This window comes from Thunnus albacares, chromosome 4 (assembly GCF_914725855.1).
Source record: "Thunnus albacares chromosome 4, fThuAlb1.1, whole genome shotgun sequence".
Classification (NCBI taxonomy): domain Eukaryota; kingdom Metazoa; phylum Chordata; class Actinopteri; order Scombriformes; family Scombridae; genus Thunnus; species Thunnus albacares.
This window is the reverse complement of record NC_058109.1, coordinates 23,110,090-23,131,565: the sequence shown is the minus strand read 5'-3', so window position 1 is coordinate 23,131,565 and position 21,476 is coordinate 23,110,090. Positions and strand designations below refer to the sequence as shown.

At 38.6% G+C, this 21,476-nt stretch overlaps 1 protein-coding gene across 1 annotated transcript; it reads right to left on the bottom strand.

The window, feature by feature from the left end:
• Nucleotides 1-5,406: 5,406 nt before the first annotated feature.
• Nucleotides 5,407-14,144, bottom strand: LOC122981486 (proline/arginine-rich end leucine-rich repeat protein). The gene is made up of 7 exons (XM_044350226.1): nt 14,046-14,144; nt 8,546-8,981; nt 8,272-8,457; nt 7,989-8,146; nt 7,696-7,892; nt 6,323-6,398; nt 5,407-6,156 (listed from the first exon to the last, which is right to left on the bottom strand). The coding sequence occupies exons 2-7, from the start codon at nt 8,975-8,977 to the stop codon at nt 6,066-6,068; spliced, it is 1,140 nt and encodes a 379-aa protein (XP_044206161.1). The 5' UTR covers nt 8,978-8,981; nt 14,046-14,144; the 3' UTR covers nt 5,407-6,065.
• Nucleotides 14,145-21,476: the final 7,332 nt, after the last annotated feature.

Below are 21,476 nucleotides of genomic sequence, written 5' to 3'. Positions count from 1 at the left end.
TCGATCATTTTCATAGGTAGGTGGTGGGTTAGCTAGAAGGAACATGAAAATGTACATGGAAATAGCTGAATGTATTGTCATTTAGTGTACAGTGTGCAAATGTCCTTCCATGTTCCCTTCATTGTTAAAGGCATTGTTTTAACTCTAGGAAAAAACGTCCATAATGAAGAAGCAGGGTCTTCCCTTATATCTGTACTTATGTTTCTTCCAGCCTCAGTATTGATTGGAGTAAAGGAATACATTTTCTGTAGGCTCATTTTATTATAGGTCAATAATGAATTAATAAACACATCCAACCTTTTATGTGGAAATACATTTAGATACTCCCACTGGAGCTTGAGAGGACCATTTAGGATGCTACTTATTCCTCCTCATACCAGATGATTTATCCATAGACTGTATAAAAATAGGATTTATCAAGATATTTCACTTATTTTCAATGCTCAGTGCTTGTTTCCAACCACTAGAGGTCATCATAAAAAATTGTGAACATGGAAAAACTGCTAATGATCCCAGTGTCTGATTCTGTGCCACTGCTACAGTAGCTGGTGAATGTGTCACCTACTTGCCTAGGACATTTGTATTCATTTAATACCGTTTACTACCTAAATACAAACTATTTTTTTTACCATCTATTTAGTATAAAGGTTTCTGTGATTGAGTTCCAGTCACTTTTACACATTTATTGCCTCAAAAGTAACAGAAACACCTGCCAGTAACAAAACCCTGCAGTAAATGCCAGTTTGGTTAAGTCAGTGGTTCCCAATCTTTCTTGGATTTTTATCTTTGTGACTCCTTGTCACAGGTTGCATATGACAATGATTTATAAGCATTTTCACCATAGAGTGATGTTCTCTTGTCAGATTGTGTCAGTTGAATCATTTTCCAACTTTAGTTATTGAATTCCAAAACAAATAATAAATAATAAATAAATAACAGGTGGCATGTTGAGCTTTAACTCGAAGTTTAAAAAACTTAACAAGTAAGACAACATCATTTGAGGACTGAGGAGGTAAAACTATTAAATGTAATAAAATAAAAATAAAAAAAGCAAAGAAAAAAGAATAGTATCAAAATAATGTGTGCAGCAGAAACATTTTTTTTTTTCTAATATCCTGTCTTGGTAATCATTTTCAAAGTTATCTTATGACCCCTTAGGGGGCCTTGACCCCAGGTTGTAAACCACTAGGTTAAGCCATAATGGTTTGTTGATACTGACAGTAGTACTGATTAAACTCCTCTCTCTGTCATCTTTGTGAATGATCTACTTATAATCACTATTACTCTTTGCTATTGTAGCTTTTTTTGTTTCTAACATATGTCATAATTTATGATGATGAGACTTATTTGGCACATAACCTACCTATTTTATGTGAGTTTTCAGGACAACAGAAGGCAAGCTACACAGCTACAAAGAGGCAAGATTGTCAGAGCCTAAATTGTTATCAGTAGCAGTTGCCACAAAGTAAAATGATACTTGATATTTCCTGCAGAGTTACTGAAATACATTTTAAGGTGTTTTTGTCATTTTACTCCCTGTATCTGCTTCTCTTTGTGAAAATAACCTTCCCTTATGTTGTCTAACTTTTTAACCAGGGGCAACCTTTAATCTTTCATCATCATCACTGTAAAAGAGCTTTAGTCATCTGGAGCTAACAGAAAATGTTTATTCTACATGTTCATCTTGCAGTCATTGTTAAGACTGAGAGCCGCATGGATAAATCTGTGACTGTTTTCAAAATATAAACATATTGATTGCACAAAACTTACAGGGGTATGGGGTATGGATCTTGCAATTGGCGTGCTTTTCTACACTGGATCAAGAACATGAACAAATGTTGTGTAGTTGATGATGCAGGTGTACTCCTCTTGTTCTTCTTCTTTGAAGTGTGGAGATACGCAAGTTTACTCAGGTAACAACATTACTAATATGAAAGCTGAGTGGCGGGGCAGTGGAGAGGAGGGGCAATCATACTCAGGCACAGTATTAAGCAATCATACCTAATATGAAAAAGCCCTTACAGAAGAAAACGTTAAACACCAGTGCTGTTCTTGAACAGAACCCGATTAATCTGTTCAGGGGATCAGCGTGCAGTATTCAGGTCAGGTGATGCAATATGGCTGCGAGTCTGTTCAGCTGGAGATGTGCTGTCCCTCCATTGCTTGTAAACACAACTAAGAACAAGCTTGTCAGGTATCTGCGCTGTCTAGCGAGGAGTTAACCAAAATAAACCGAGTGCTTTATTCCACAACGGACAAAATAAAACAGGATGACATTTTGTCTTATATGGTTCTATTTCGACCTCACTCAGAGAGTCACCATGGTCTTCACCTTGAATGATGCCATCCTTCTACCTGTCCTCAGGACCTTATGTCAACAAAGTCACGTCACTTACCTTAGGAGGCTTGGCTCGCTGTCTATAAGAGCATTCCTCTTTGCCTTCCTTACTGTCGGACACCGTAGGTGCGTTCTAATACCCATACTACCATACTATTTAGTCTGCCAGAAAAAGATTTAGTGTGTCCTTATATATTAATTGCAGTATTCCAAAAATACCAGAATGTCCTACTGCATTGGGTCACATTAGCTGCTACAGAAGATACGTCACATCGGGGGCTCAGTCGATGCGACGTATCGTCTGTAGCAGCTAATGCGCAGAGGATTGTGGGTCAGAATAGCCAGAAAAGCATGCTGGCTTCCATACTGCAAAATGTGACCCGTTGCAGTGGGACATTCTGGTATTTTTTGTGTACTGCAATTGACATATTGGGACATACTAAATCTTTTTCTGGCAGACTGAATAGTATGGTAGTATGGGTATTGGAACGCACCTACGGTGTCGGATGAGGTGAGGAAGGCAAAGAGGAAGAGGCATGTTCACCTGGATGCTCCTATAGATGGCGAGCCAAGCCTCCTAAGGTCAGTGACGTGACTTTGTTGACATAAGGTCTCAAGGACAGGTAGATGGATGGCATCATTCAAGGCGAAGACCATGGTGACAATCTGAATGAGGTTGAAATAGAACCATGTAAGACAACAAAGTGTCATCCTGACCCAGGGCTCTGAAGCCAATTTGACATAGTGGCCAAAATGGATCAATTTTTTGAGTGTCACACACTTCACAATCAGAATTCAATCCATTCAGTCCAATAACATTTGGAAAGTCTAGATTGCACAATTGAATTATTTTGACCCCATTCAAGTTAGCGGAGGGCTACACTGGAAATTAGCTGGCTCGGCCGGTGGAAGTCTCTGGTGCGCCTGCTCTATGGGCCACACAATCCTGGAAGATCTGGGTAACTTTATATCCAGAAGTCAAACTTTTTTTGCTTCATGTGCCACTGAGAAACTTTCATAGGAATAAACAAGGCTTTGCCTCTTACGCTGTATCTAGTTCTCCTTATATGTTTCAATAGTGGTTTAACTCACCCTCGTTGACTTCCCCTTGGCACTTACCCTTGGGGGAATCCCTGCTGCTATCATGAGTGTCCTTCTATTTGTCAGAAATACTGAAGTAAACTTGGTGAGATTGACCCTCGGACGGCTGAGGGAGTGATTCAACAACAATGGTTACTTCACAGGTGTATATCACCCACAATGCATTGCAGTCATGCATTTGGCTCAAGAAAATACATCCATGCTTAAGTGGCAGTAATGTACGTAAAACTCCGAAAGTTTCTGAAATATTTTTTTTAGACAGCTCTGATGGAGCTCAGGATTTATCAGCAAGATGGCTGCTTTACTCCAAACAATATCACTGTATGAACCTGGACTGTGTGTGTGTGTGTGTGTGTGTGTGTGTAACAGCTGACCTTTTGGATGTGTAGGCTAGAAGAACCCAGAACATTATTTACCATTAGATCCTGACCAATCCTGTGTCAGGAGATTTAAGTAAGCAATGATGTTATGCTGCTGTGCCTCATGTGTAAGTGCACACATCTCACTGCGTCGATCCATCTATCTATCTAATTATCTGTCTGTCCATCTGTCCGCCTGTCCATCCATCCATTCATTCATTCCAATTGCCGATTTTAAGATGAAAACGGGGAAAGCACATGGATTTCTGTTTAAAAAGGTTTTTTTTTTAATTTAACAGAAAAACAAAATAATACATTGTATATTTGTTTATCCTGTTATCAAACAAGTTGAACTCAGTTTTGGATGGAGGGTACACGGACCTTCCAGTTTTGCCTTCACACTTCTACTGACAATTTTCCTTTTCAGTGTATATGTGGATTGTTTTTTTCAAATTGCTTATTTTGTTTGAAGTTTATAGACCCAAAGATACATTTTTAATTGATATAAACTGAGAAATGTTCCAAATGTTAATGTTTGAAAATATGGAAAAAGCAAATGTTTAGCATTTGGATTTTAAACTTTAAATCGTTTTTCATGGTTATGCTTTGTATTACAACTAATCATGTATGACTTCAACCTGACATTCTGATACCAGTCAAAAGATGTGTGCAGCACCTGTGAGAGAATCAGCCCTGTACCTTACACAGGCGAAGAGGATATAAAGTCTATGATCTACTAAACGCTGTGGAGGAAAATTTCACAACTGCATTTGATATAATGCTGAATCTGGTGCTGCCAAAGTGACCCATTTCACAGATCAACTATTCAAGACAGCTGTACCAGTATGTTTTTCGGTGTTGTTCTCCACCGTGGCCATGGTCAGAATCAGAGAAAAGAGGACATTCACATGAAGTACTAAACTGTGAAATACTGAATACCGAATTACACTGAATACTGTGAAACACTAAAAACGTATTGAGTCAAACTGAATACTAATTTGAGACTGAATACTGAGTTACACTGAATATTATGAAATACTAACACTGAATACTGAGTCATACTGAATACTGTAAAACACTGCTATATTACATAATACTATAAAATAGTTCATGTTTCTCCAGGTTAGTGCAGTTCCCAAAGAAGTGTTTCAGACTTTAGGCTCAATGAATCAGTTCTGCAATGAGCTGGTCCAGTCACTACTGTGGTAGCTCTTTAAAAAAAGGACAGCTGTGGTCTTTAATGACACTCTCTGACACTCTGACGCTCAGGGGTTTTATAGTCTGGCCAGGATTTTCCAAGGTATGATGTTCTACACGTGTATTATTGTCCATTAATGGGCTGTTTTTGTTGTAATTTTCAGTACTTTACCTACTGGTTGTATGTTAAAGAATGTTAAATATTGCACTTAAAAGAAACTTATATCTATTACATAGCTTTGTTTAAATTTGAAACCTGAAATTATTATTATTTTTAATTTTGTTGAGTTCTTTTTAATTACTTAACCCAACTGCAGTTTGATTGATATTACCTGGAATGCACAATAAAAAACATGGTTTATGAAAATTAATAAAAATTGAGATGTTTCTGCAAGTTAACTCTTCAAATGATCAAAGAAAAAACGTTTATTTTCCATTATTTGTACAAAGATTCTTTATACAGAAGAATAATATACAGGAGATAAGAATAAAAAGAATACAATGACATTTTTACATGGAGTACCTTGAAAATCACAGGCACATTTTGGACAGTTTCAACTACATGGTAGTTATGTTTAAACTGGTTCTTCTAACATCCACTGCAGGTCTGTTTGTCCTACGTGGTTGCAGCTCTACTCTGGTCATATGAACATAACTACCCTCCATATCTGTAGCATGTCTGTCAATGTACCTGTATTTTCAGGCTTTCCTCATTCATTTTTTTGCATTGTATATTAAACAACAACAAAAATTAAAAAAAAAAAAAAAAAAAAGACTGATAAATTGCAACTCCTACAAAAACCTAACCCTAAATGTCAGTATGTCCAATCTCTGGCAATTTGTCATCAAATATAAAAAGATTGAACCATCAAAGTTTTACGGTTTTATTTGGAGTCCGTCTTTCAGTAACACAGTTCCACAGCATGTACAGGTACACAGTGACTCTGTGTGTGTGTGAGTGTATGTGTGCGTGTACATGTGTATGTGTGCCTGCATGCGTGTGTGTGTGTGTGTGTGTGTGTGTGTGTGTGTGTGTATGCGTGTATGCATGCCCCCGGGCCTTTAGCTTCCTAAATGACAATAGAGTGAAGGTGTCTGAAGCACATGATGACATCCATAGGGATGGGGGGGCTCAGGTGATTTCCATCCAAACGCAGGTACCTGAAGCAACAGAACGGGTATTTAGCATGCCATAACCATGACACCTGCTTTTCAAAACTTGTTAGTTCCTGACAAAATTATTTTGTTCCTATTTACTTCTTGTCAAAGGGTGCGACTGTACCAGTTTGTATTGCTGAGTGCCAAGATGTTACACAATGTGACGTACCTTAGTCTGGGCACAACATTGTTATCGATGTCAACGGCCTGCAGGCTGTATGGGCAGATCAGGGTGCCATTGATGGCTGTCAGGAAAACACACAGTCATACAGTAAAATGTCTGGTCCTCAAATGTTGTTTTCCTTCAAACAAGCAAGAATTTAAAAAATCTGCCAATTGAGTGTGATCATTCCACTCATTGACAATACTTATAATTTAACATTTGTAATTTATAGACTCCAAAGCTCTAAAACCAAGGACAAGGATAAAAAAAAGACATAAATCAGTTAAGCAAACAAATGTGATCATGCTTTATATGGAATAAATAAATTACAGACACAACAAAGAGAAATGCCTTAAGATTAAGTTCTGAAGGGTGATTTCAAACTTGTTGTAACTCTGCAAGCTTGAAGCAAAACTTTGCAGCTGTATCAGCAAAAAAGTGTTCACCTTTAGGCTCAACACAGAAACAGTCTTAACAGTCCTGTCCGGTCAGTTGTCACGTTTGAATGGGAGATTAAGCATGTACCAGTCAATGCCAGGCGCCAAAAGTAGTAAAGTACAATCTGCAAGATTATTTTGGTGCTATTGTCTGTCCTGTGTGAAGATAGTTAAGCTTCAAAAACTCTTGAAAGACATCTGAGATAAATGAAATTAAGTCACTATGTGTCAAATTTTGTGGTATTATATTTATTTTACCTGTCTAATTTTGACTCTAAAAAATCTGTAGATAGAAAACAGTGTATCAGCTTATGATTATCATGAATCATGTTTCAACAGACTAAACTGCTTATTTTATGGTAGAAAGAATGTTCAACAAACAACAAATGTCAATTGATTTTCAGGTACAGCAGTTCAAACTTTTGGCCACTGGGGGGCAGAAGAACTTAAAAAAAATTCTGATGAAAAAAGCCCTGTCATGACCTTGTAAATGTTTGCAATTTTAAAAAAAAAATAAAAATTAGATTAGGCCACATAAATAAACTTGGTCGATGAGATTTATGAGAAAGTAAGTCAAGTGACCCATTAAAAACTATTTCAAGTATAAAGACTTTTGCTTGTAGTGAACAGATCAGTTCAGGGAGTCTGTTGTTAATCAGAGCTTGGTATATCCCATATAGTGGTTGACTGATTACATGTTTATTGTCAGTGGAATTCAGCCATCATTGATTTTGTTATTTACACCTGTGCTTTTCCTACTGTGATGTCAAAATGTCTTGCACACAGACAGAGTATTGGTAAATGTTTTTTGGTGACTTAGTGGAATTCCCAGTATAGCTCCACCCAACATGAACCTAATGCAGATGTCTAATGAGCCAATAAGTGAAAACACCTGTGATGCATGCAGGGCCTTTCATACAAAATCCATTTGGAAAGCCTTACTCTCAATGCTGTTGTGGTTGAGGTGCAGGTGCTCCAGGTGACCATTGAAGAGAGGAACAGAGGCGAGCTGGTTGTGAGCGAGTTGCAGTTCCAGCAAGGTGGATATGTTGAACACATTCTTGGGAACTCCTTTATCACTCAGCTGGTTGTAGTTCAGCCTCACAAATGCCAGGTGAGAGAAGCCTCGGAAGTAGTCTCTGAAGAGAATGATAAACGGAAAGGACAGTTGTGAAATTTCACATCCAACCAACATCTAATAATGCATGCAGACAATGTGTACACTGTACACTTACCTTGGGATGTCATCTATACGGTTCCTGTCCAGGAAAAGCTGTATGAGGCCATTTGGTACCCCAGTAGGCATCTTTTTCAGAGAATTGCGGGCCAGATTGAGCTGCATCAGGCTGTTCAAGCCCTTAAATATGTTCCTTCCGAGGTCACTGTCACTCAGCTGAGAGGGAAGACATCAGGAACACGCTCATGATTGGTCCAGAAATGCTTAAAATACAGTTGATGCTGTTCATACCTAAACAACACAAGTGTAGTAAGATGCTAAATCGAAGCCAAAAGGGTCACCTGGTTGTTGTACAGGTCAAGCAGAGTCAGATTCCCCATCTTATTGAAGGCACCAGGAGGGATCTTGGAAATGCGATTCCTACTGAGGCGAAGCTGCTCCAGGCTTGCTGGGAGGCCTGAAGGGACCTCTTTCAGCTGGTTATGCTGTGCATAGAGGTACAACAGAGAGGGGATCTTCTGAAACACCTACATGAGAGAAAGATACAGAAAATACACTTTTAGATGGTTTCAAGGTATTTTGAATAAGGAATATGAATGGAGGAAACTCTCTGACCTCTTTGTCTATTCGATGGATGCGGTTGTTTGCCAGGTTGATCCAGCGGACATCACTGGCGTTAACAAATGATTCTGCTGTCACCTCCGAGATGTAGTTGTTCTGCAAGTACAAGTAGTGGGCTCTGGGTGGGATGATAGGGATCACACGGATGTTCCGGTTCTCACAGTTGAGAGAGTTTGGATAGTCTGGGGTGCATAAACACTCTCGGGGGCAGTCGGCAAAGACGGAAGGTGGGCCCAGGATAGGCGGGGGGAAGTCTGTAGGCTCCTGGGGCTCTGGCTCTGCTGGCACAGCAGGCCGGGGGACAGAAGGCTTCCTGGTGGTGGCTGGGCGTCTGGTGGGCTTCTTTGGTCGAGGCCTCTGGGTAAACACTGCCCCCATTAGGAGAAACAGAGCCAATGCAGAGAAGAGTCCCACGCCGGCCTTCATGGTCCTAAAATAGAGCATGAAACAATTTTTAATTTCTACAGCATTACATAGGACTCAGCCCACCTGGACAACCCTAAGACTTAATCCAAGCCAAGAAGCAAGAAATCTGGCAATGATTTTGGATTCAGATTTTTATTTCAAGGCTCATGTGCAGAGTTTCACAAAAACAGCATTGTATCATCTGAAGAACATCTCCAAAAAGAGGCCAAAGACAACACAGAGAGACTGATGCACAATTTTATAACTAGCAGGCTAGACTACTTTAACGCTCTTCTTTCTGGTGTACTGAAGAAAACAATAAATCAAGTACAATAAATTCAAAATTCTGCTGCACTAGTACAGATTAAGACCGAAAGGAGAGCACTAGACGACCTCTCAGAAATTCTTTTGGTTTATGAACCAGGGGGGCCCCTCAGATCCTCTGGTTCTTCTCTTTTCCACAAAGCAGAACAAAAATATTTGGTGATGCTGCTTTCAGCTGTTACGCTCCGAGCCGCTGGAACAGCCTTCCAGAGGAGGAGAGGAGCTGAAAATATTGGTATTTTCAAACATAAACTGAAAACCCGACAATTTTTTCTGGTTTTTATGTATTGTTTTACAATTGTATGTTTTTACTATTCATACTTATTTTATTTATTATCATCATTATTATTTATCAACATTTTATTGTTGATCGTTATGATTTATTTTATCAACATTTTACTGTTTTACTATAATCTGTTTATTTTGTGCAGTATTTCATAATGTAATTTTTTACTGCTACTCACTACTCACTACTCATCTTTTATTGTTGTCTTGTTCAATTAACCTCTTATTGGCTTTTTAATTATCTCACTGTGCATTAGTCTCTGAATCCATTTCTAACATCCTACTTTTTGTTAATCGCTTGTAAAGTGCTTTGAATTGCATTTGATTTGTTTGAAAGGTGCTACATAAAAAAGTTTGGTTGATTGATTGCTTGATTGCTTGATTGCTTGATTGATTGATTGATTGATTGATTGATTGATTGATTGCTTGCTAGGTTAAGTATATGGAGAAAGAAGCCGCCCCACAACACATAACCATTTTGTCATTTTGGTTATGCTGGTTAGCCAATATGGTCGGCTAATCCCACCCATAAAGACAGTGTAATGACTGGAATGCATTGGTCCTTTTTGTGTTTCTTTCTCACTCTTCCCTCTTGGCCAACGCTGACTCTCAAGTGTGTACAAGTCCTGCTTCAGTGATCAGCAGGCATTCAGAGGCTTAGTTCAGAGCAAGACACTTATCTTTGAGAAAACTCAATCCCTCAGCAACCAACTGTTTTTTACCTTTTGAGCTTTGATTTGTTCCACCTGTGGTGCAGCAGATAGTCTCATTGAGATAAAGAGTTTTTGGGGTTGAACTGGCCGAAACAGTAGAATCAAGACAAATATGAAGCAGGTTTATTTTAGATGTTAATCATAAAACTAATACGTCCAACAGTCTGCTTCCTGCACTTCACTGCACTTTATTTTGAAAATCATTTTTATTATCAATTTGCTGCTGCTGCTGTTACATAAGTGGAAAAGTTGCTACTCATGACTTCAGTGTCCCATTGAGCTGAAAATAATGAAGACATTAGGAGATCAGTCTGGTTAACTCAAACGTCTGTATAACATTTCCAGTGTCCCTCGGAGGTTCTATTACAGCGAATGAGTAAGAAAAATATGTCAGTTACTGCTGTAAATCTATTATGATAAATACATTAGGAATGGGACTTGTGATAATGTCAAAGTGACAAACTGATTTGTTATTCTGGTTTAAACAAATGGAAGGTGGAGGTTTGCAGTGAAAGGTAGTAACCAAGTAAGAGAAAGGCAGAGTGATTTGTTTAGTTTGATTGAATTCAAGGGGGGGGAATTCTAATACAGGAAATTAGTGCTTATGAGAGACAGGGAAGGAGAGGTTTAGGTATAAAGGCTCCATTGTCTGGACTGGTCCAGAAGGAGAGTTGTGGAGGGGATGACTGCAGGTCTGGAAGGTTAAGCTCTGTTACCCAGGAGAGGTCCAACAGGAACTGGACTTAATCAAATGAGACTCTGATGAAACCAATTTGTATCTTAAGGATTGTATAAAAATATTGCAAGCATGGGTACATTTTCGCCCGTGTTTATATAGCGTAGTAAAGAGTTTACATGCACTTTAATGGTATTTAACCTTTTATCATGAGTGAGTTTGTGCTATTAAAATAGTTTTTGTCAGAAATCATTTCAGAGTCATTTGGAATAAGAGGTTTGGTAGCATTATAGTATTTTTACATATTATCGTATACAAATCTATCCAAGACACACCCAAAGGAGCAAAAAGGAGGTGATTTTAGGTGTGTAATTGAAGCCTGTTTTGAATATGTCCAACAGATTTGTATAACCTAGAAAGTAAAATGTAATGACCTCTATGCTGTCAGAGAGACAAACACACGCACAAAGCTACAAATACAGATGTTTTACCAACCATCACAAGCATTTACTCTGCCATGAAGATTCATTCACCTTTGAAAGTGGAAGGAAACACTTTTAGGCCGGAATGACTGCATCTCATAATCCTTGAATGGTGAATTTATATAGGATGTCTGTATGTGTATATATGTGTGCTGTGCATTGTACCTCAGCAGCATAAGCCTGCTGTAAATAATCACCACACACCTGTCAAAATACATAATGTTTCAGCACAAACACACCATTATTTTCACTGTGCTCCGGTTATTAAAGCCGCCTCGCCAATTTGATAAACATCACGTATGAATCACGGGGCAGGAATGAGGCTTAGAGCCAGAATGCATCCTGCCTGGAAAAATAAATCGGAACTTTTCTCTGACGGTGTTCCTGGCACTGCCCATCCTTTTCCCTGTCAGCCATCCAGAGCCTCCCAGTCCCTCATTCAAAACCAGAACCAGCTCTCCTTCCATCATTGCTGCTACTGTCATGACCAGCAGTCAGTCATTATTGACTGACTTTGAGTCAGAGATGAATGACTCAATAGTTTATTTATCACCTTGCAAAGAACATTTTATACATATCAGCATAAAAACTACTGTGACTGTGTCACAGATATCTCTGTGATGGTATCAGGTGGCAAACCATTTTATCATTAGTTTGACTGAATTCACATTACAGATACATGTAATTAGTTTATCATTAACTATTAATCAGTAGCTAATTCACAATATCTCTGATTCTGTTTTTAACTTTACTGTAAGAACCAAAACTGATTTTGCTATTAAATTGTATCACAAGCATTTTAGTTTTGACAAGCTGAAAGATGAATTCCTGATGTCCATTGAAATTTTGACTAGCTCCCCTAGAAAATCTACTAACTTGTCATGTTTAATTTATTATTAGTAATTATCAGTCACAGTGCAGTTGCAGATGTTTTGAATATGTAAAGTAAAAACGAGTGCAGATGTCTTTAAACTTAAGTACTAGCTGAGCAGTAGCACTAGATGAAAGTCATCTATGGGTCTCAAAGGAGTTATTAGTATCTTCGGTCAACCCAGACTGTATCAGGAGAATGAAAATAAAAAAAACTAAAAAAAACTTCATAGTTATCATTCTTGAATAGCTGTCAGTGAAACAAAAGTCTCGGTCACTATAAAGTCTTTGATGATTAGCTCTTTCCATTTCATCACATTCTCTTGCTTTTTATTGCTTAATGGAAACTGTCATTCCTTTAACTGAAATTGATCACCGCTGTTTTGTGAAACGAGTATCCCCTGAAAAAAAAACTTGAATAAGAGTCACGTTATATACGACAGAGCTCAGACATCTGACTCAGAAGTCTGAAAATATCTGTGACTAATCAACACAATTACACAAATCATTTGGGTGTGTGCTGAGTTGCATATATGTGACGTCATACAAATAGCATCTGTGGTCTTATTATGACTCATCTCTACAATATGTATCTAAATAAACAGTTATGGGAAGTAACTGCACAGATAAATGTGCAGTTTCAGTTCTACATTAGATAAACAGTTACAGAAGTATCTGCCTCATTCTTGAAACCTTTCTCACCAGTCTGCACTAATGGTACATTATTGCCAGAACATTTTCTCATGTGGGTGTGGCTGTCCTGCAGTAACTGTGCAAAAGTTGAATTTACATCCATGTGAAAACCATCTACATGTGCAGTGGTGGAGTCAGAAGGAGTACAGACAAAAAAAGTTAATAAACTGAAATGAAACGATTATAAGCTAAACTGAAGTGAGAGTATAAAAAACAAAACTGTGCACCATCAGGATCCTGCAGACTCCAGTCAGCCTGACTGGACACTGTCATCACTGTTCCTTTGTCCTGATCATCATCCAGCTCAACCAAGATTGATCACTGCACACTGTAGAAGGATTCAACACAGACTGTTTAACAGGCTGTGGTGAATCACAAGCTGTGGTGCATGCCTAAGATTTTTTTTCACAGTTTCATAATCTTCCTTTTTAGTTTTGTTTTTTTCTGGGCTTTGGTTAACACTCATCTAAGACTGTGATCCATAAGAGCTTCTAATGACAAAATGGTGTAATGGTTTAATTAGAGCTTCACTGCAGAGAAAGTCAAATCTATAATGGCAAAAATTCCTGCTTGTGCACTGTCCTGAAAATCGTGATGGTCCATTTGGATGAGCTGCAAAAAGATCAAGATTTAGATTATTCTGCAGCAGCCAAAGTGAGTCACAGGACAGTTTTCAAAAGCTTCACTCTTCCCAAACTTTAGTGCAGCAGCTCTCCTCACTCTTCTGATGAGAAAGGCTGAAATCAAGGTGAGTGTGCAGCAGTAGAGAAAGCAGAAGAGTTGAAATGCGCGGCAGCTCCCTGGAGGACAGAGTACCACTTTGTATGGCACAACGTTTCTATAGAAACACACCAGCATGGCCCTGCTGTACCTGTGCCAGGAATCTCCCTTAGTCCAATAAAAAACTCACACAGAGAACACAGAAGCCCCTCTTTGGCTCTCCATTTCACACACAAACACACTTCTGCCTGCATTCTTATCTTGTTTATCATGTCCCATCTAAAACAGCTCTCCTAGAAACAGAAGAAACAAATAAAGTTTCTTACCTGCCTCTGGTACCTGCCCTCTTTTGTCAAGTCACAACTTTTGCGTCTTTTCTTCTCTCTGCTTCTCTAACTCTTTTCCTACCCCTCCCTCTCTCTCACTTTCCCTGTTTCTCTCCGTCCCTAACCCTCCCCTCTCCTCCCTATCTCTCTCTCCCTTGGTGGACAAGCCTGCCTTTTGGGTTTGTTCCCTGGCTTTTTTCCCTGTCAAGGTCACAGTGGTTCTCCCCCCCCTCTTTTCGGCTTATGGCCAATGAGATTTAATCTTAATTCCTTCTGAAAGACCGCGGATTCTTTCATCTGTCTAAACTGTGTCATAGTTTGTTATTATTCTGTTCTGTCGCAGCATAGCATGACAGTGTTTGTCTCAAATAGACAAAAAATACAGGATTAGCATATGTTTCTATATCAGAAGTGTGTGAAAAATACTGTGAACACTAGATCTCTGTTAAGGAAAGCCCAGCTGTAATTGCATCTCTGCTCTGCCTCCCACCCACTCCGCTATTGTTTAGATGGCTGCACACTGATCCTGCCATGTGCTTTTCATTAGCAGCATCTCTCCACTGAGTCCATGGCATCTTTTCTGTGTCAGTTAGATGTCCAGGATTTTTTCTCCCCAGCATCAGTAAACTCAAACAGTCGGATTACTGAGTTCCAGCTGAGGCACTGGGTGTTGTGGTGGGTCTTTCAGGAAGTGAGGCTGAGTGTGTGTGTGTGTGTGTGTGTGTGTGTGTGTGTGTGTGTGTGTGTGTGTGTGTGTGTGTGTGTGTGTGCGCGCGCGCTTATGTGCCACTGGGGGTTAGGAGGTAGACATGTGTTCACAGCCCTGCATTCCTGCAGAGTGAGCTGCAGCCGGAGGATAATGAGGAGAACATATGTGGGGAACAGTTTCAAACACACATGTACGTACACATATGTGCTGCACTTTTCCCTCATTTTCTTTTTCTTTTCATGATTTCTTCCCTCTGCACCTATGTCTCCTCTTCACTCAGTCATCAGGTTTGGGATACTGATCTCAGCTGGGCCAAACATCTGGTCCAGACTGGTCCCAACTAGGATAGGAAGGAAACTTCAACAAATAGGACAAAGAGAGAGAAAAACTGAGAAAGAGAAGATGGGTACATGTAACAAATATGTATCTTTCTCATTTTCTCTACTACTATTTAGGAGATGCAGTGGAAATGATGTTTTATGATTCAGCTCCTATGATCAATGACAGCGACCACATCTCTCTGTACAGGTTTTTTTTTATTTTGTGCTGTTTGCAGGGATGACATCATTGGAAACAGTTGGTCATTAACCATGATGTGTCATGGTTTAATGTTTTTTATGTATTATGCCCATAGCATAATCAGAAATGAATTTAAAATCTAACTCAGAACACAGGAAAACTTTAAATTAAATGAACTGGTGATTAAAGTAAAGGTAATTCTTTGAATGAGGTGGTCAACCTCAAATTGTTAGTATCGTGCTACTGTTTGGCACTGTGCTGACACTAAATGTGAAAAGCCTGGACTGTGGCTGCAGTGCTGTCACTACAGAGGTGGCTGACCAATGAATAATGCCAATAACAGCATTTATTGCACGCAAAACACAGCAAATTAAGAACCCTATAAACCTCTTTAATATGTCCCAATGATAATGGAGTAAATTACTAATATTAAGTAATATTAAGTCCTAATAATACTTTATTAAAAGAATGAAACAGGTAATTATTGTTGTTTTGCACACTAATATGACCCAGGCACACATTGCCTTGTCCATGAGGTTTATAGGGTTCTTAATTTGCTGTGTTTTGCCTGCAATAAATTCTGTTATTGGCATTATTTATTGGTCAGCCACCTCTGTAGCGACAGTACTGCAGCCACAGTCCAGGCTTTTCACATTTAGTGTCAGCACAGTGCCAAACAGTAGCACGACGCTAACCATTTGAGGTTGACCACCTCATTTAAAGAATTACCTTTACTTTAATCTCCAGTTTATTTGATTTAAACTTTTCCTGTGTGCTGAGTTAGGTTCTGAATTCATTTCTGATAGTTGTTATGTTATAATGCCAATAACAGCATTTATTGCAGGCAAAACGCAACAAATTAAGAACCCAATCAACTTCATAGACAAGGCAATGTGTGCCTAGGTCATATGAGTGTGTGAAAAACCAATGATAACCAGTTTCATTAATTTAATAAAGTATTATTAGGACTTAATATTAGTAATTTACACCACTATCCTGCCTAACAGGAGGTGGAAATGCAGCATAAGAGGAAGATGGTAGTTTAAGGTTAATGTCAGAGCTGATAAACTCAGTAAAGTCACTAAGTAGTGGAGCTGAGATGTTGGAGATCACAAGTTTGTTTGTTCCAGATTTGTAACTTAATTACCAGCTTTTTATAGGTACATCTGTATGATGTAATGCAATCCAATCCAATAGCCCTGCAATAAATCAAGTCTATGTAAAGCTTATATTGTTCCGTTTTCTGTTTTTTATGGGGTTCGACAAATAATTTAACAGAATTTTCAACAACATAGACACAAATGCATAAAATACAGTATAATGAGCCGCACCGTTGCACTGGGTGACATGTTGGCTCCTAAAGATAATAGTTAACATAGTTTGCTTAGAAATGGCTCCAAAGACTAATAATAGTGATCACATATTCAGTCTTTCTTGAAGTAGTTCCATGTACGGCAGATTCCACTGTGCATGTGCTGGAATGCAGTTCTGTTTATAGAGTTTAACTAGCTTGTTGTGTTACAAATCACAATGTCTTAACTTTGTCCATTGTACATATAAGAACTTGAGTGCGAACGACTCTCTGGAGACTGAAAACGTGACCGCTGTTATTAGTCTTTGGAACAAACTATTGTAACTGTAATTTTCATGTAAAACATCACTAACATGTCACCTAGTGCAGCGGTGTGGCTCATTGACGTGTTTTTAATAGTTTTTGGACAACAATGGAGGTCTATGATACAGAGGAATATGATATATCAGGCTTTGGATACACACACAATACTAATAAGAAGGATCAGTTCATTGTTGGTTTGGCTCTGCATATGAGATTTATTGACAATAAGAAAAATATAGAAAGTCACCAGCCTTATCCTTTTTACTATCTTCTTTTTGTGAAGCACTTTGTAAGACTGTTAAGAAAAGTGCTATATTATTATTATTATTATCATTATTATTATTATCCTATAAAGACTGCATCCAATAGACAGCAAGTAAAATACTATTCAGTCCATGGATGAATAACCAAATAGACCAGGGGGACCCTAAAAGTCAGCGCCTCTGTATGTGTAAAGTGTTATTAAATGTCTCATTGCAGAGTGAAAGGACAAAAAGCCTAAAATTCAGTTTCAAGTTGTCACAGACAACACGCCATTGTAACATCTTCAAAGGGAATGTTAAACACCTCAGGTTTTCTGTCAGATGATGAGGTGTAGTGCTCTGCATGGACACTATACAATATATGCTGTGGTGAGCCTCCAAGAAGTCTGTCTCATTCCCATCATCACATATTATGTCCATATTTCTGGACATTTAGACATGAGGACATCATATCAGTCATCACCCAAGGAATAAATTTGTTATTAATTAAGCTTTTGTTTTTTTTATTCGAGCTTAAGTAACATCTGAAGATAACTGTGTTGTTTGGTTTTGCATGCGAGAATAGAGTCACGCGGCCTGTGGAATTTAACTGTTTGTCCTGCAGTGCTCAGATATACACAGAGTCTGGACAGAGATTGGCCAAATGTTTTCTGAGGCTGAATTGATCCTGTTGATTCCAGAAGGGTTATTTATAGGGGTTTGAACATGCTTTTACTGCAGGAAATCTTAAAGCAGCAGTCGTCCTACTGCAGCAGCTGTTTTTCAAACAGATGGAGAGAGCTAGGCAGGCACAGGCTCTGACCCAAAATTACTTGTTGTGTATAATAATCTGAGAATTTTCCAAGAACGGCCTGTTCTGTCATTTACAGAGTGATTTGGATGATAGAGCTGTTTGTTTTAGAGGAGACGCATTTGAGCTTAAGCCAGAAATGTTCCCAGAGGAAATACAGCCAGAGGAACATTTAAAGGCAGCTTTCTAATCTGTTGCACTGAAATCTGCAGCAACAAAGTGAGATGGTACAGCATCCTGTGAGCACTGTGTTCTGCAGGCCACGCCCACTTGGCCCAGCCAAAATCCCTGGCTTTGGACACCCACCCTGGCAAATGTTAGCAGGCTTTTGGCAGTCTTTGCAGTATTCTCACTGTGTTTGCCCTTGAGAAATGTCATACAATACACATTTATTTTCTCACAAATCATTTTATGCACAAAAGAATGTATTATTACATTTATCATGAATAAACTTTGTTATTCAATTAAAACAATGTGGGATGTTTACGGGAATATGACAGGATTTAGTGAATGCTCAGATGGAAAGTGAAAACAAACTCTGCATTTATTTATCTAACAAAGATGAAGTGTTTAGAGTTTGTGCTCAGCTTTCAAGCTTTTGCTGTTAGCTACACTATCCAAAACCTGCCTAAGAGTAAAACAGTGAGCATGCCATCACAGAAGCTGTTCATTAAATGAGACAGTTAGCTGGATGGTCTTAGTTGATCTATGAAGTCAAAGGAAAATATTTCTGTGATTGTAACAATGGTAAAATTAGTTTCTGTCAATAAAATAAACACGGTTGACTTATAAAATGTCATTTAATACATTTAAAGAACCAGTGTGTAGGATTTAGTGGCATCTAGTGGTGAGGTTGATGTCACCACCTTCCTCTTCCAAGTGCCTTATTTTTTTTCCCACCCACATTCTGAGAAAAACCCACCCTACTCTGCCTCTGATTGGCAAGTTGGCTTCATTGGTTAGGTTGGTTAGATTTAAGCATGAGGAGTGAGATGGTTAGGGTTGGGTAAGAATATCAGAAGCAGTGCAGGGGCAGGTCTTCGCAGAATGCGGGTGGGGAAAAAAATAACATTTTCCAAGAGTGTAGGAGAACTTACAGTGGCTAAGAAACTCATGAAAAACATGAAAGACCCTCTCTAGAGCCAGTCTTTGGTTTGTCCATTCTGGGCTACTGTAGAAACATGGTGGTGCAACATGGCGGGCTCCGTGGAAGTGGATCTGCTCCTTAAGTAGATATAAAGGGCTCATTGTAAGGTAACGAAAACACAACAATTCTTATTTTTATGGGATTATACACTGATTAAAACATACTTATGAATATTATATTCTATTTCTGCCAAATCTGTCCTGCTAGATGCCACTAAATTCTACACACTGAACCTTTAAAATGTCTTTTTTGCAGAGTCATTATATCAAAATACTGTTGCAACACAAGCTGAACACCATCAGTGACTGTGGAGCCCAAAGGCAGCTGAGAAGCATTACATCATGCATGAAATCATGGCACCCGTGCTACTAAGCAGAGAATTGTTTTCTCAAGTAAGAAAGTCTGTCGAAAGAAGCCACCTGGACTTGCAGACATCTTCAAATCAAAACAGACCCATCGTGCCTTAAATCATCCTGCCCAGACACACTTTAGCCCACACACTGTTTACACAAGATCTGATGAGTTACTTTTAGAATATTCTTATTTAGTTATTATGTCTTAAGTGATAGCATTCTTCTAAGATGACTAAAAATACAAAAACTCTTCTCTTTGGATGTAATAGGTGGGTGTGACCAGGTTTAATCCACAGCTGACTGCAATCAGATGTGAATGTTCTATTGGAAAAATCCTGTTATTGTATTGTGTGCACAGAAATATCAATGACGCCAGCTTGTTTACTGCAACATTGGTCTGATCAAACTGAATGAAATCAATGGGTCTTTCATGCCTTTTTAAGTAAAAAATGCAAGACTTGTGAATACTACATCATAAAGTTCTTGATCTTTTTTTTTGTTTTTGTTATTGCTCCCTCCCCACATTAATGATTGATTATTATGTGGGGAGTGTTTTGTAGTACAGTATATACTGCTCAATTTTAAATCATAACACAGCCTTCTGTCATCACAAATACTTGGGAGCAACAGCTTGTTTTGGTTAAATTACATATTAATACCTCATTTGTCTGCATCACTTCTGTGGTTGGAATGAATTAAATAAAAATACCTTTACCTTTACCTGAACTCAGGTTATCTTTGAACTTCAGAAGAAGTACCAAATCTTTTTTATAGAATAGTTTTATATAGCTTTAGTTTTTCAATGCATATTAACTTGGAAAAAGGACAGACAGATGTTTGCACAGAAGGATTTGTTTAGATAAAAAAGTAGCATACGCTTCGATACAAATGATACCCAAATGCTTGTCATCGTATGTTGTGTGGTAGTGGTGTAGTACAGCAGTGTGTGTGTGTGAGTGTATGCATGTGTCCATACTGTGTTGGGTATCCTGCATGTGTTTCACATATGAGGCTCTGCACCGCGATTCAGTTAAATATGGAACGTCTGATACGGATTCCATATTGTCAAACCCTCCTCTCACACGCAACGCACGTCGTTCACATATACAACATTCAGTCTGGACCCTAAACTCCACGTCTCTCATCTTAAACTGCTCTGACGCAGACATCTATGCCATCCCCCCACTTCCATTAATGTTTAGTCAGCAAGCTAATGAAAGTGTCATGTGGATAGAATGAATAGGAAAACCACAATTACTCACCCTGAGTTATTTTGCATTATCAGCTGCCTTAACACATGGTCCAGTGGTGCACGAGTGGTGCAGTGACTGTGGGAAAACCTCAGGAAAACTGTAATAAACAGTTCTTTACAGCATTATGACAAAATCTGGATACTCTCAGAATTTTAAGGGGGGTTAAAACAAGCTAAATCCTTATATCATGTTATCAGATATCACACTTGTTTTGTAGAAAACTAGATGTAAAGAGTAAAGGCTACATTTGGCATTTGTACCAGGAATTTACTTCTCATTTTCTTGGCTAAAGCTACAAGTCTCAAAAACAGATGCTTTTGTGAAGATTATGTGTTCCCCTGTGTATTTCTGAGGCTCATTCAAGATCCAAGATTATTTTATTTGTCCCTGGGGAAATTTGTCTTGAACATAAAGGCTGCCACATAAAAACACATACAATTATAGTGCAGTAACAGACATAAAGTGCATTCAAATACATGCAACACATCCCCTTATTCCACACCCTCATTATGTTCTGAGTTTAGGAGATTCACTGATAGAGGGATAGAGGGATGAAAGAGTTTTTATACCTATTCAGGCATCATTTCCTGTTTCCACTTTGTATTCTGAATACAGGACGTGGGAGGGGTCAGCAATAATTTCCCTATCCTGTTTAACTATAGTCTTCTCAAAGAGCTTTTTCAGGGAGAGATGCTCCCTCACCCCCATCACTTGTGATTTTAACTTAACTGATATGTTACCAAACCAAGCTGAGATTTCGTAACATAATATACTCTCTATCA

What these genes read in the sequence shown, in the direction of transcription:
- LOC122981486 (XM_044350226.1), bottom strand. Translation starts at nt 8,977, where the DNA reads ATGAAGGCCGGCGTGGGACTCTTCTCTGCATTGGCTCTGTTTCTCCTA. An exon ending in TTGACCTGTACAACAACCAG is followed by an intron (nt 8,147 to 8,271) that starts GTGACCCTTTTG and finishes CTTCCCTCTCAG; the next exon opens with CTGAGTGACAGTGACCTCGG. An exon ending in CAACCACAACAGCATTGAGA is followed by an intron (nt 6,399 to 7,695) that starts GTAAGGCTTTCC and finishes TTTTCCTGACAG; the next exon opens with CCATCAATGGCACCCTGATC.